We start from the raw sequence: 14,556 nt of genomic DNA on the forward strand, positions 1-14,556 counted from the left end.
TTTCCATAGTTTGGCTATTGTGGACATTGCTGCTATAAGCATTCGGGTGCACATGCCCCTTCGGAGCACCACGTTTGTATCTTTAGGATATATACCCAGTAGTGCAATCGCTGGGTCATAGGGTAGCTCTATTTTCAGTTTTTTGAGGAACCTCCACACTGTTTTCCAGAGTGGTTGTACCAGCTTGCACTCCCACCAGCAGTATAGGAGGGTTCCCCTCTCTCCGCATCCTTGCAAGCATCTGTCATTTCTTGACTTGTTAATTTTAGCCATTCTGACTGGTCAGACCCTACTTCTAATACAGAACAGGAGTGCAGAGCACCGGGCTTAAGGTACATAACAAAACTCTTGCATCTTAACAGTGAACTAATAATAATCCACTAGCATATAAGGAAAAGAATTATGTGTGACTACACTGTTATTAAATAAAATTATTTTTTAAAGATTTTATTTATTTATTTGACAGACAGAGATCACAAGTAGGCAGAGAGGCAGGCAGAGAGAGAGGGGGAAGCAGGCTCCCCACTGAGCAGAGAGCCTGATGCTGGGCTCGATCCTAGGACCCTGAGATCATGACCTGAGCCGAAGGCAGAGGCTTTAACCCAGGTGCCCCAAAATTACTTATTTTTAATATTAAGTTCAGATCTCACCAGTAATTATGTCATAAAATAATTGTTTTGGAACTGACAGCTAAAGGAATAGAAGAATGGAAGACAATATAAAACAAAACTAATAACACATTAACATATTAATATGTAACTATTATAAAGTACAAACATTCTAAACTAAAAATGTAAAATGTGACTTTAATTCATTTCTTGCTTACAGAGATCCTTTCTGTAAAATGTGTAAGGGTTAGAAATTATTATTGCAATATGCAATAGCGGGAATGAGTGATTAATCATTTTTCTTAAATTTGCAAGCTAAAATCAACTATAGTTATATTCCTTAACACATCTTGTTCTTGCTCATGGGTAGTCCCTCAACTGACCAGGATATCAGAAAACAAAACCATACTAAAGAATAACATTAAATACAAACAACTGACTATATAAAACATACCTGAATGCCAAATTCATACATCTTAATGTTTTAACATTAAAGATGTATAATTATTTTATATTAAGAGGACAAAAAAAATCACATCTGAATATATATAATATAAAAGCTCCTGCTTTTATTGTGAATCTATCCCTTCCTATTAACAAGTCTGTTTTGCTAAAAGCCTGGAGACAATATTAAGATAGCTGTCTGAAACTGATGCTTTTCTGGTTCGACCAGGTTCCTAAGTCCTGAAAACGGGTTCACTTCTCTCACGAGACATTTCTCACTTCCATGAGTACTGGTAACTGTCAGCCTTCAGAAGGAGACCTGAAAAAAGCTCCTGAGCCCAAATACTTACCTTCCAGAAAACACAGGGTTCATTCCTCCCTGATCCCTCTACTGGGAGGATGAAACTTAAACTCAGTACCTTGGTAACTAAACCTTCATTCAGGCTAATGGGCCAGTGATTCTACAAACGAGGTTCTTTTAAAAAAAATCTGTTTTTAAGAAAAAGAAACCTCCCCCAGATAATTCATAAAGTTAGTTATTATTACACCACTTTGTTAATGGATTAAAAGAAGAAGTCACATATAAAGTGGTATGCTTGCAATAAGCATTATTTACTATACCAGAAATGGTGGTGGTATTTCATTCTTCATCAAGGTTAAGATTATCATTAAGATACAATACGTTTGTCTTTAAAAATTTAATCTGTCAGGAATTAAATTTTATGAATAGTCTGTAGTAGGGAACAACTGCCTATTTTTGCACATGGCTATCCAACTGTGCAAACATCATTTGTTTCAGGGTTACCATTTTATCCTTTCCCCACCCACCTGCTGTGCCACTTCTTCACATAGATGGTGTTAGCAAGAGCTGAATGAAGTCTTTTGAAGCTCTATTCTTTTCCATTGCAATTAGAAAGAAGTAGAACCTCCTCCCTTGACAGCACCCTCTGTTTCCCTCTTTTCTGTTGAACCCTTCAGTTTATAACACTGAAAACCTATCTGAGGGGAGACTATCTATAGGCCCTCAATACCTAGAGCAAGGTGATGTGCACCCAGTTCATCTCAAAGCAGTGGAAGCCACAATGATAAAAGTAAAAGAAAGACAAGGCAATCAAGACACACAACAATTTCACAGACCTCTAAATGACCTCATCTTTCAGGTAAATGCCTCCACACCAAGACTTTACAACTGGCAACAGGCTGGGATTGCTTAACTGGTCATAACTAGATTGGGCCTCAAAGCTAAAAGCCCAGAGATTTAAAAAGTAAGCCACAATAGTTATGTGCTGTTTTGCACAGAAGTCTCTACACACAAAGACAAGTATAATAAAACCTTCTTAAGAAAATAAGTGAAATGTTCTTCAAGGTTTAAAAAAAAAAATTTTTCCCTCTAAAATCAGTACCAGGTCTGACTCCTCCCAGGCATTTTAGCAAGACTTGTTTTAGTGACACTGCCAGCACTCCTTCCACCAATTTCTCTGGGAGGAGTACTGTCAACTACATTGCATTTGCTTTTGGTTATACGCCCCTTTTTAGCAGAAGCATTATATACAGTACAGACTTTAACATCTAAAATGATAAGACAAACCATACTTTAAAGATGTCATTGCCTACCACCCTGCCCCTAGACCCCAAAAACAGGAAATGATTGCGACTCAAAAAAATTTAAAGTAATCTTCCACCACTAGAGGAAGGGATTACTAAAACCTTGTAATAAGATAAAGGGAAGCAGCCAACCAAGTAATTTGGTTCCAAAATGATTACTTGTCTGTAAAAATGTGCTTTATTTTAACCACAGCATGAATAAGAGAAAAGTCCCCATAAATTTAACGAAATATTATCTAAGAGGTCATTTAAAAAAAAAATTTTTTTAAGATTTTATTTAATTATTTGAGAGACAGAGAGAGTGAGAGAGAGTATATGAGAGGGGAGAAGGTCCGAGAGAGAAGCAGACTCCCTGTGGAGCTGGGAGCCCGATGCGGAACTCGATCCCAGGACTCCAGGATCATGACCTGAGCAGAAGGCAGTTGCTTAACCAACTGAGCCACCCAGGCGCCCCCAAAAGGTCATTTTTAAGTCAAACCTATTTTTCTTTTTTTTCCTTTTTGAAGATTTTATTTATTTCTTTGATAGAGAGAGACACAGTGAGAGAGGGAACAGAAGCATGGGGAGTGGGAGAGGGAGAGGGAGAAGCAGGCTTCCAGTCGAGCAGGGAGCCTGATGCAGGGCTCGATCCCAGGATGCCGGGATCATGATCTGAGCCAGAAGCAGAAGCTTAAAGACTGAGCCACCCAGGTGCCCCTCAAACCTATTTTTCTACAGATAATATAATTAGAAAAAAATTCTACAGATGATTCAAACATAATACCTCAGTGCTTCCATGGCTAAATATGGCATAACCAGAGCATAAATAGGAATTATGACAGTAATGAATGATAACACATAGAAGAAAATGAATCCATAAATCTAAGACGACACTAAATAAAAGGGTTGGGGGAAGGGGAAAACCCTTCTTTAAAAACACGTATCAGGGATGCCTGGGTGGCTCAGTGGGTTAAGCCTCTGCCTTCGGCTCAGGTCATGATCTCACGGTCCTGAGATCGAGCCTTGCATCGGGCTCTCTGCTCAGCAGGGAGCCTGCTTCCCCCTCTCTCTCTGCCTGCCTCTCTCCCTACTTGTGATCTCTGTCGAATAAATAAAGAAAAATCTTAAAAAAAAAAAAAGGATCAGCCAATAATGTAGAAGGAAAGAGAATTCCAAAAAATCACTATTTTGCAATCACCACTGTAACCAATGACTTGAACAAAAATAATGAATGCTACAACCACAGAGTATCAAGGTACTATCCCCACACATTACAAAGGGGATAAAGGTACTGTTACACGTAGAAGTTAATAGAGTATTTTAGATGATAAATTCTAATACAAACACTGTTAACAGATTTCTAAAACTTAGGAATAGACTTATTTCAAATAACATTTCTGCTATGAAGGAATCATGTGTCTTCCTTTTTTTACTTTGACAGCACAAAAAGCTTTCAGGGTATTTTTTTTTTTAAGATTTTATTTTTTTATTTGACAGAGAGAGAGATATCACAAGTAGGCAGATATCAGGCAGGGAGGGGGAAGCAGGCTCCCCCACTGAGCAGAGAGCCAGATGCAGGCCTCGATCCCAGGACCCTGAGATCACAACCCAAGCCAAAGGCAGAGGCTTAACCCACTGAGCCACTCAGGTGCCCAGCTTTCAGGGTATTCTTTCAGCCTAGTGTTCTCTCTAGAAAATAAAACAATGTTTAATAATATTTAAACCAAGAATTAGCATTATAATAAAATATGTAAAGTCAAACCAAATTAAATTTCTGGTAACAATCACCTCAACTAAAAAGTAACTGCTATGAACCATCCTTAAAAACTTGCAGTTAAGGGGGCGCCTGGGTGGATCAGTGGGTTAAAGCCTCTGCGTTCAGCTCAGGTCATGATCCCGGGGTCCTGGGATGGAGCCCAGCATCAGGCTCTCTGCTCAGCGGGGAGCCTGCTTCCCCCTCTCTCTCTGCCTGCCTCTCTGCTTACTTGTGATCTCTGTCAAATAAATAAAATCTTTAAAAAAAAAACAAACTTGCAGTTAAACAAAATGGAAAACTATGTTCAGAAACATTAATGGCAATTTCCTTACTGTATAGCTTAAAAAGGAAATTTACCTCTCACTATTAAAAAAAAGTGTTGAAAAAAAAAGTGTTGAATTATTATACTACGTTTTTTAAAAAAAAAAAAACTACTTAAAAGAATTGTACAGGGGTGCCTGGGTGGCTCAGTCGGATAGGCATCTGCTTTTGGCTAGCATTGTGATCCCAGTGTCTTGAGATCGAGTCCCACTTAGGGCTCTCTGCTCAGTGGAAGCCTGCTTCTCCCTCTCCCTGCTGCTCCCCCTGCTTGTACTCTCTCTGTCAAACAAATGAATAAAATCTTTTGAAAACAAAAATAAAGAGTTGTATATAATCATGTTTGTTTGTTCGTTTTTAAGATTTTATTCACTTATTTTGACACAGAGAGAGAGAGAGAACACAAACAGGCAGAGTGAGAGGGAGACAAAGGCTTCCCACAGAGCAGGGAGCCCAACACGGGGCTCCATCCCAGGACTCTGGGATCATGATCTGAGCTGAAGGCAGACGCTTAATGACTGAGCCTCCCAGGCACCCTTATATAGTCACTTTTGAAGCAAAATACAATACTTGAAAAAACCTTCAGGGTCTTACATAGAGCATAAAAAAGAAAATCTAGAAACTTAACATGAAATGATGTACTAATTGTTAAAAAATATTTTTAAATAATCTGTACAAAGATAGCTCTAAAAACTAGCATGGGCCACTCAAAGTAATACACATAACATTAAATTCACCTGTGACAACAGATTCCATTAACTGAAAATCAATTCCCATCATAAAGATTAAATATTTTTAAAACTCCAGCTGCAAAAAAAATTAGTACATTAAAAGAGAATTTTTAAGTAATAACACTAAAATTAAGAGATTGTTTAGAGGTGCCTGGCTGGTTCGGTAGGTACAGCATACAACTCTTGATCTTGGGGTTGTGAGTTTAAGCCCCATACTGGACATAGAGCTTACTTAAAAAAAAAGAGAGAGAGAGAGAGATTGCTTAATGAAATAACTAAAACAAAAAAGGAAACTAGAATGATATTTGTACTCAATGGCAAAAACAGATTATCCTAAGAGATCATAAAATAAGCATTAAAAACTTAAGAAGTAATTATCAATACAGAAAATATAAAGAACATAAGATTAAGAAGCTCAACAAATATGGAAATACATTCAGCAAATAATCTACAAAATATAAATCAGTAATACTCTTATCATTTTACTCTAATAAATGCTAAAATTGTAATTCCCAACAATGCTAAGGTCATGGTGACACCTGTACATTTACACAATGTTGATGCAGACTTAAATCCATATAGTTTTTAGAACACAATTTAGTAATATAATTCATCCTCTTTAATGAGTATTTGAACTTCTTTCATATGCTAGATACTGGGGATAAGAAAGCAAACCACAATCCTGACCTCATACAATTTACAGCCAATTGCAAAAAGACAGAATTTTAAAAGATTTCATGGGAAAGCATGGTAACTGCCTAAATAGGGGGAAAAAAAAAAAAGACTGTTATGGAAGCTCACTATACAAACAACAAAAGTAGCAGTCTGGAAGTGCTAGGGGAAAATCATTAGTTATTTACCAGTTGCCATGCACCTTGCTCGGCATGAGGCTTAGACGATGAACAATACAGAGTATTTATCTGCAAAGCCAACAGTCTGGAAGATTCACAACCACAAGAGATGCGTAAGTATAGTGATAAAGAGGATACTGAGAAGGGGGAAGCAGTGGGTAGGGAAGGGAAATTGTTGGATAGGAAGGAATGAGCACAATAACTAAGGGAATAGGAAGCAAGAGACTATCAGGAACAACAGTGTGAAAGGAGCTGGGTATACGAGTCACTGCGGACTGACATGAACAAAGTCAGCCATAAGCCAGGATACAAAGTACAGATGAGGGAAGGTGTGAGAAACCAGATCATGAACTCCGGTGTAAACGAGAGAGTCTGAGGCATCTGAATCAGCAAGATAAAAAATGACCAAAATGCAGCTGGAAACTCAGTTCTGGAGCTCAGAAAACAGCTCTGAAGTAAAGGTATCAGTTAAAAGGATTATCCTGAGGGCGCCTGGGTGGTTCAGTCAGTCAAGAGGCTGCCTTAGGCTCAGGTCATGATCCCAGTGTTCTGGGATTGAGTCCTGTGTCAGGCTCACTACTGAGCAGGAAGCCGGCTTCTCCCTCTCTCTCTGTCAATCCCCCTGCTTGAGCCCATTCTCTTCCTCTCTCAAATAAGTAAGTAAAATCTTTAAAAATTAATTAATTCAAATTAAAAGATTATTCTGTGACTATCCAGGGAGTGGGGAGAGAAAAGGGCAGAGTCCTAAGGCACATGAATATCGAACAGTCAGGACAGGGAGAGTAGAGGAGCAGAGAGATCAAGTAGCTGAGATCCTTGTCTTAAGAGCCAGCGACTGACAGAGTTGAAACAAAGAGGAAGTGGTAACCAGTGTCAAAGGGACCAAAAAAAATTGGGCCCCAGAACAACAATTCAGAGGTCAGAGTTGACTTCATGGTAGGGGAGGAGGGTTAGTCAGATAGCCAGTGCTGCTCACGCATGTTGAGGAGGGAAGGTGTTTTGTTGTTGTTTAAAAGCATGAAGTCAGTAGATACTCTTACAAGTCTTGCTGATGAAGAGAAACAGAGTGAACAAAGAATTCTTGAAGGTAAAAAAGGGTTGAGTGCAGGATGTTGTAGAAATTTTGTGTTTGGTTTTGTTTCAAGAACAGAAAAGACAGGAGAGGTGTGAGCGTTCTGACAAGCTGCTGGGACAAATTCGGTTGGTCAGGAAATGACTTAGTATATACAGATTTGAATTACTAAAAGCCTATGCACATCAAAAGCAGTTTTTCTTTTTTATGTGGTTTTATGTTCACCGTATAAATTAATTGGGAGAAATAATCCCCTAGATAAGCTTTGATCAAAATAAAAGTCACACACTATAAGGAATTCCAATTGGGGAAGCTGGGACAGGCCTGGGAGGAAAACAGCACCAGCTAAGGGCCCACTGGTGCCTGGCAAAATGAGGACCTAAGGTTTGTAGTAACTGGGAATTTCAAAGAAGCTTTACCAGGTGGGCAGACAAGCTCTTAGAGTTAGGAAAACTAAGGTGCTACTCAGAGTTAACACTGCAATGTAGGGTGAGAATGATACGGCAATTGTATGGCATCTTGGCTCGTCTCCCATGTTCAAACAGAGTAAATAAGAAGGATCCTAGATTCTAAGTAAGAAACTAAGTTTGAGAGATTTTACATAATGATTTGATACATATAACAAAATGGTTATAGATATATACTGTGGATTTAATATTACAAGCAGAGAGTGTAACAGGAAAGTATAACTTAAAATCTCAAATTCAGAAAAGTAATAGCACAAGAGTTTACAACATTATGTATCCATCCACATGTAATTCCTTCCAAGGAATACTTGGAAGCATTAGGAAAATAATGAGTTGAAGAAGACAAAACAAGAAAAATAATATGCAGAGCCTCCAGTATTCAGACTAGATCAACTTCCCTCTGGTACTCTTGCACTCAGTGGAGGGGGAGGGAAGATTACTGCCCACGTTGTAACCTATAAAAGGACTTGGGTTGTACAAATCAGGGTATACAGTTTTCAAGTTTACCCAGCTTTCAAAGTGAGTAGATTTATGCCACAAAGCTGGAGACAGCAAAGTTGTGGCTGTCAATACTCTACTCATTAGAAAACTTTTATAACAATGAAAAGCTAGATATAAAGAGCACAATACAGAGCGCCAATTCTCCAAATTTATGAACAAGCTGAAGGATAAATATTATCTTTAAAAAGTTAGTTTTTAGAAGTTTGAATAATCTGATTTAACTAACTCATATTAGAATTTCAATCACCCAATCTTTTCCATAGCAGTGAGATATAATTAAAATAATGGATTTCAATGACTCCTTCCTAGTTGTTCATGGAATGTATAACATATCAGGAATACAAGAATATAAAAGTATATACTACTAATATGTATAAAGAACGTAGTTCTTCCCACCTAAAAGACTTTATTTCCTGGCCTTAAGCCTGACTAATTTCCATGTTCCTCATGCAGTCACTCTCACCAGGAAGCCTTTCCTGATGCCTTAAGATGATCCCACCTGATGACTCACTTGTTTCTCCCCTCATCACAGCTATCACTTGTCATCCTCTATCTTTATCTCAGGGTTACTAGTGTGAAACTCCTACAGAATGCAAGCCCCAGAAAGATGGAGCCACATTAACAAGACTCAGAGTCTGGTCTAAGCACCTGGCATGGTGCCTAGAAAATAGAATGAGTAGAATTAAAATTTAAATTAATCATAAAGACAGTAAAAATAAGTGGCTCTCAAAGAAATTTTACTCTTAGGAAGGGCATCTCAGGCTAATGCCTAAGTATCCCCTGCCACTATGTCAAGGAGACAGTCTGATTGCCCTTTCCTATCATCACTTCTTTCATTGAAGGTGAGAGCAGAATCCAAGGCCTTCATTAACCAGAGCCATGTACAAAGCCAATCTACTGAGCGACATACAAGCTCAATTAACATCATATCAATATGTGTCCCTTCATTAAACACTTATTTTTATCCTCTCATTCCTCAATATTCAATTTCTCTGACAATAACATAATCTTTCCTCAATTATCCCCAACCACCTACAAAATGTTTTTTCAGCAGCTTTAAAGTAGATAAATGCCATATATATGTTTGTAAATGTCAAGGGAAATCTATCTTTATCACCTGTTTAATAGTTTATTACCCAGTTACCTAAAATTATATCATAAATGCTAGAACAACAGTTTACCTTAATAACACCTAAAAACAAATTAGCGCATTTTATACACAATATATACTAAAAATTAGTTATAACAACTATAATGCAGGATAAATAGAAAACCCAATCAGAAAATGAATTACTTGCTTATAAGACAATACTAAATTACAGGATAACATTTTTGTGTCCTATTACAGTCAAAAACTTACTATGTACTATCTAATCTTACCTACACTGATCTACCAATTAAATTTAGGTGCCTACCTAAAAGCCGCTTCCCAAAAGCAGTTCATTCCACAAACATCAGAGGGCAGCATCCAATAGGGATTCCAGTAACACAGAGAGAAATCTTTACACCTAACAAGAGTAAGACAGAAATAAAGAGTCCTATGTAAGTATTTCAGTTTTAAAACTAACAAGGAATTTACTTAATAACATAACAACTTACTGTTCAATTTTACAGTAACAAAACTGCAAATCGAATTTTGTAAATTCAATATGGCTAAGGTAACTTGAGGAGTTTTGGAAATTTCTCCCTTATTCAAGGTATCATTATTTTAACAAGATTTAAAACTGTTAGGCAGAGGGTAGCTGGGTTATGGACATTGGGGAAGGTATGTGCTATGGTGAGTGCTGTGAACTGTGTAAGACTGATGATTCACAGGGCGCCTGGGTGGCTCAGTCATTAAGCGTCTGCCTTTGGCTCGGGTCATGATCCCAGAGTTCTGGGATCAAGCCCCACGTCAGGCTCCCGGCTCCACAGGGAGCCTGCTTCTCCCTCTCCCACTCCCCCTGCTTCTGTTCCCTCTCTCCCTGTGTCTCTGTCAAATAAATAAATAAACACTTAAAAAAAAAAGACTGATGATTCACAAACCTGTACCCCTGAAGCACGTAATACATTATATGTTAATAAAGTAAAAAAAAAAAAACCTCTTAGGTAGAATATAGTACAGACTGAAAAACCACTTCCTAGTCAGGAACTCTCCAAACATATTAAAATTCCATTCTCAGATGGCTCAGAAAATATGGAAATACATCTAAAATTTTCCTTTGTTACTACACAGATTCCCCTAGAATAAAATGCATTTCAGACAAACAAAATATTTGCTTATCCTGGAGCAAAATTAAAATGCCACAAATGCTGACTTTAGAAAAGGAAGAGAGGATCTTTGAAGGCTTTTAAATTAATCTTCAATCCAAATTAATCATATGGTGTTTTAAACTGCGGGGGGGGGGGGAGGAAAGAAAAAAAGAAAGCACACTGATATCCATGGCTCAGTTTAATTATGTACATTATCTTCATTTCACTATATTATACAAACTAAAATGGAGGAAATCAATGTAGTCTTTCCTCTTGGATTGCAGGTCTGAGCTCAGTAACAAGAGCCATAACACCTCATCTTACAAAAGTATGTTTTTCAATGTTACTACTTTTCAAAACAATAGTTAAGTTTGAAATTCACCATAGTGAGGCCTCAAGACTAAAGCAGTTAAGTATGAAATCAGGGTGAGTCACTAAACCAGGTCACCTCATGTCCCCTCACCATGTAGCTTTGTTTTCTCTTGCTATAAATTCAATTATATGTTACTGTTCTTACAGCAAAGGGTCTATGAAATTTCATACTTGCAAAGGCTTCTGATCATACCTCTCACAAATGCCAACAGTCTAGGACAGAGTATCTCAAACTCAGGCTGCACATCGAAATCACCCAGAGAGCCCCATACAACAACTATTATTTCAGAATCTCTGAGAACTGGGTGGGGCACAGATGGTTTTTAAAATGCTGCTTGGTGGGGGTGCCTAGGTGACTCAGTCGTTAAGCATCTGCCTTCTGCTTGGGTCTCATCCTGGGACGGAGGCCCACATCAGGCTCCCTGCTCTGCTGGGAAACCTGCTTCTCCCTCTCCCACTTCCCCTGCTTGTGTTCCCTCTCGCTGTCTATCAGATAAATAAATAAAATCTTTAAAAATAAATAAATAAAATAAAATGCTGCCTAGGGACGCCTGGGTGGCTCAGTAGGTTCAGTGTCCTTCTTCAGCTCAGGTCATGATCCCAGCGTCCTAGGATAGAGCCCCGTATGAGACTCCCTGCTCAGCAGAGGGTCTCATTCTTCCTCTGTCTCTCCCTCTGCTTGCGCTCGTGCTTGCTCTCTCATTCAAAATCTTTAAACAAAATAAAAATAAAATGCTGCCTAAATAATTCTATGTACTACTGCATAAAAATCTACAAAGTCAGAATTTTAAAACTGATAGAAAAAAAAAATATTGTAATTTGGTTTACCTTTACATGGACACCATTTTCAAGCCCAGCATTTAAAAAAAAAAGGAAAGAAAGAAAATGTATGCAAACCAGCAAGATCAAGAAATGTTTGTCCCCTCTCAGGCATGGTTAAGTATTTTTTAAGTCTTGCATTTCCATACTAGAAACAGGCTCAGTGGTGGTGGTAACAGCTAACACAGTTCTTTTCAAATTCAAGAGCTTTCACAACCACTTAAGCCTCACAACAAACTTGTTCAAATAGAGATCTCCATCTTTCAGATACACACGTTATCACAGCTTTCTTTCAACAAATCCACAATTTATTTATACTCAACACCTACAGTGTACCTTTGTTCCAAGAAGGACAAAATTAATCTGGTTATTCCATCTCCTGCTGTCAAACCTTATAGCAGTAGAAAATGGAAATGGAAAATGAAGTCTCAAGGAAAATAACTCCCTAATTAAATTCTTCCATAAAAATTATCCATTGAAATTATAAAGTAATACCATTTTCTGCCTCAACTCGCAGTCTTTAATCTCCCAGGCCTAGGCAACCACAACTCTTTTTTTTTTTTTAAGAGAAAATCTTTTTTTTTTTTTTTTTAAGATTTTATTTATTTATTTGAAAGAGAGAGTGAGAGACAGCATGAGAGGGGAGAGGGTTAGAACCAGAAGGAGACTCCCCACTGAGCAAGGAGCCCAATGCAAGACTCAGTCCTGGGGCTCTGGGATCTATGACCTGAGCAAGAAGGCACTTGTTTAACCAACTGAGCCACCCAGGCACCCCACAAATCTATCCTCTGTCTCTATAGATTGGCCTGTTACAAATACTTCACATAAGTGAAATCATACAATATGTGGTCTCTCGAGTCTGACTTCCTTCAGTCTGACCCTTGAATATATTTTCAAGGTTCACCTACTGTAGTATACTTCAGTACACTTCATTCCTTTCTATGCCCAAATAATGGATGGATATACTGCATTTCGTTTAGTCATTCATCAGTTGATAGACATCTGGGTCGTTTTCCACCTTTTGGCTATTATAAATAATGCTGCTATGAACCTCATTTACAATTTTTCTCCAAATACATGTTTTCAATTCTCTTCCATATATACCTACAAGTGGAATTGCTAGAAACTATAGTTATTAATGTAGATGAAACTGCAGGGAAAAAGTTTTATGTAAGTTTCATAACCATAACCCAACGTCAAAACACACTTTTTTAAGAAGCGATGTTTTTCTTTCTGTCTTTAATGGAAATATAAAACATACGCACTACTGAGTACACATACCACTATTAAAAAAAAAATCATAAAACACTGATGTGCTGCTGGCAAGAGGTAGCATAATTTAACGTTTCTTACTTCCCAAGCTTACATTCTCTCACTTATTAAAAAAAATGGTTTTAAAAATTGACAGTAGTGGGGAGCCTGGGTGGCTCAGTGGATTAAAGCCTCTGCCTTAGGCTCAGGTCATGATCCCAGTGGCCCAGGATCGAGCCCTGCATCGGGCTCTCTGCTTGACGGGGAGCCTGCTTCCCCCTCTCTCTCTCTGCCTGCCTCTCTGTCTACCTGTGATCTCTGTCTGTCAAATAAATAAATAAATAAATAATCTTTTTAAAAAATAAAATAAAATAAAAATTGACAGTAGAAACTCCTTATGTACCGGTAACTGTTATCACAAGCAAAGATTAAGGGGAAAAAAAAAAAAAAAACAACTAATCTGGAGACAGATAGCAACTGTACTTTCAGGCCAGGAAAAAATAAAGTTAAAAAATACTGGTAAAGATAGTTCTCCAAGTTCTGGTTATTAGCTGCTTTTGCTTTTATTCCTTAAAACTGCTGGAGGCACAACTGGGTGGCTCAGTTGGTTAAGTGTCTGCCTTCAGCCGAGGCCATGATATCCAAGTCCCGGGAGGGAGTCCTGCATCAGGGTCCTTGCTCAGGCTCCCTACTCAGCCAGGAGTCTGCTTCTCCCTTTCCCTCTGCCCCTCCCCACCACCCCAATCCCAATTCCCAGCCCACCCTGGCTGGTACTCCCTCTCTCTCTCAAACAAATAAATAAAAATTTTTTAAAAAGAAAAAAAAAAAACTATTGGAAACAGAATATTAGAAATATACTACTACATTCAAAGAAGTAATTCTATCAAATAATTTTAATGGGGCAAAACTGTAAGTTGAGCCTGGGTATGTCCTCCATAAACAATGACATCCAAAATCAATGAAGTCCATAAACACAAATCTTCTTCATTGTGGAATAAATTGAAATAAAACTTTACTATGACTTATCCTCAAATTTCATATGGCATAATGTTTCTAGTTCTAGATGACTTGTCTACAAAGTGATCAAGGGGTAGCACAAAGCATCTTATAGTGGTAACACAGTTGTTTGTGGGGGTGGCTGCACAAATTTACATATGTGATAAAACTGCATGAAACTACATATACACATACCAAATACATGTAAAACTGGTAATATATGAATACAGCCTATGGGTTGTACAACCTCAATTTCTGGGGTTATAATATTGTACTATATTGATACATATTTTAATTGTAGTAGTATTGTACTATGCTCATATAAAATCCTACTATTAGAGGAAACAGTGAATGATACAAGGGTGTCTCTGAAACTTCCTGTGAATTTGTATTAATTTTAAAAAGTTAAAAAAAATTACCAAAAACAAAATTCCCAAAAATTTCAGTACTTAAAGAATTGAGATATTTCATGCTCAGGATTAAGCAGAACATTTAACTATATAAACTCTCCACAATAACAGTTCTCAAATTTGAAGTTTACTTAAATCTGGTAA

The 14,556-nt window shown here is 37.8% G+C and overlaps 1 protein-coding gene across 2 annotated transcripts in view; it reads right to left on the bottom strand.

Moving 5' to 3' along the window:
• GXYLT1 (glucoside xylosyltransferase 1) overlaps positions 1-14,556 on the bottom strand; it is a gene marked incomplete at its 5' end in the record, with an annotated part of 59,911 nt that overhangs the window by 39,410 nt on the left and 5,945 nt on the right. Inside the window, one exon of one of the 2 annotated variants that reach the window (XM_080810456.1) lies at positions 9,748-9,840. The exons of the other annotated variant lie outside the window; for it this stretch is intronic. Coding sequence (XP_080666582.1) covers positions 9,748-9,840 — 93 coding nt within the window. The remainder of the gene's footprint in view (positions 1-9,747; positions 9,841-14,556) is intronic. 2 annotated transcript variants of the gene reach the window in all.

This window comes from Martes martes, assembly GCF_963455335.1.
Source record: "Martes martes genome assembly, chromosome: 8".
Taxonomy (NCBI): domain Eukaryota; kingdom Metazoa; phylum Chordata; class Mammalia; order Carnivora; family Mustelidae; genus Martes; species Martes martes.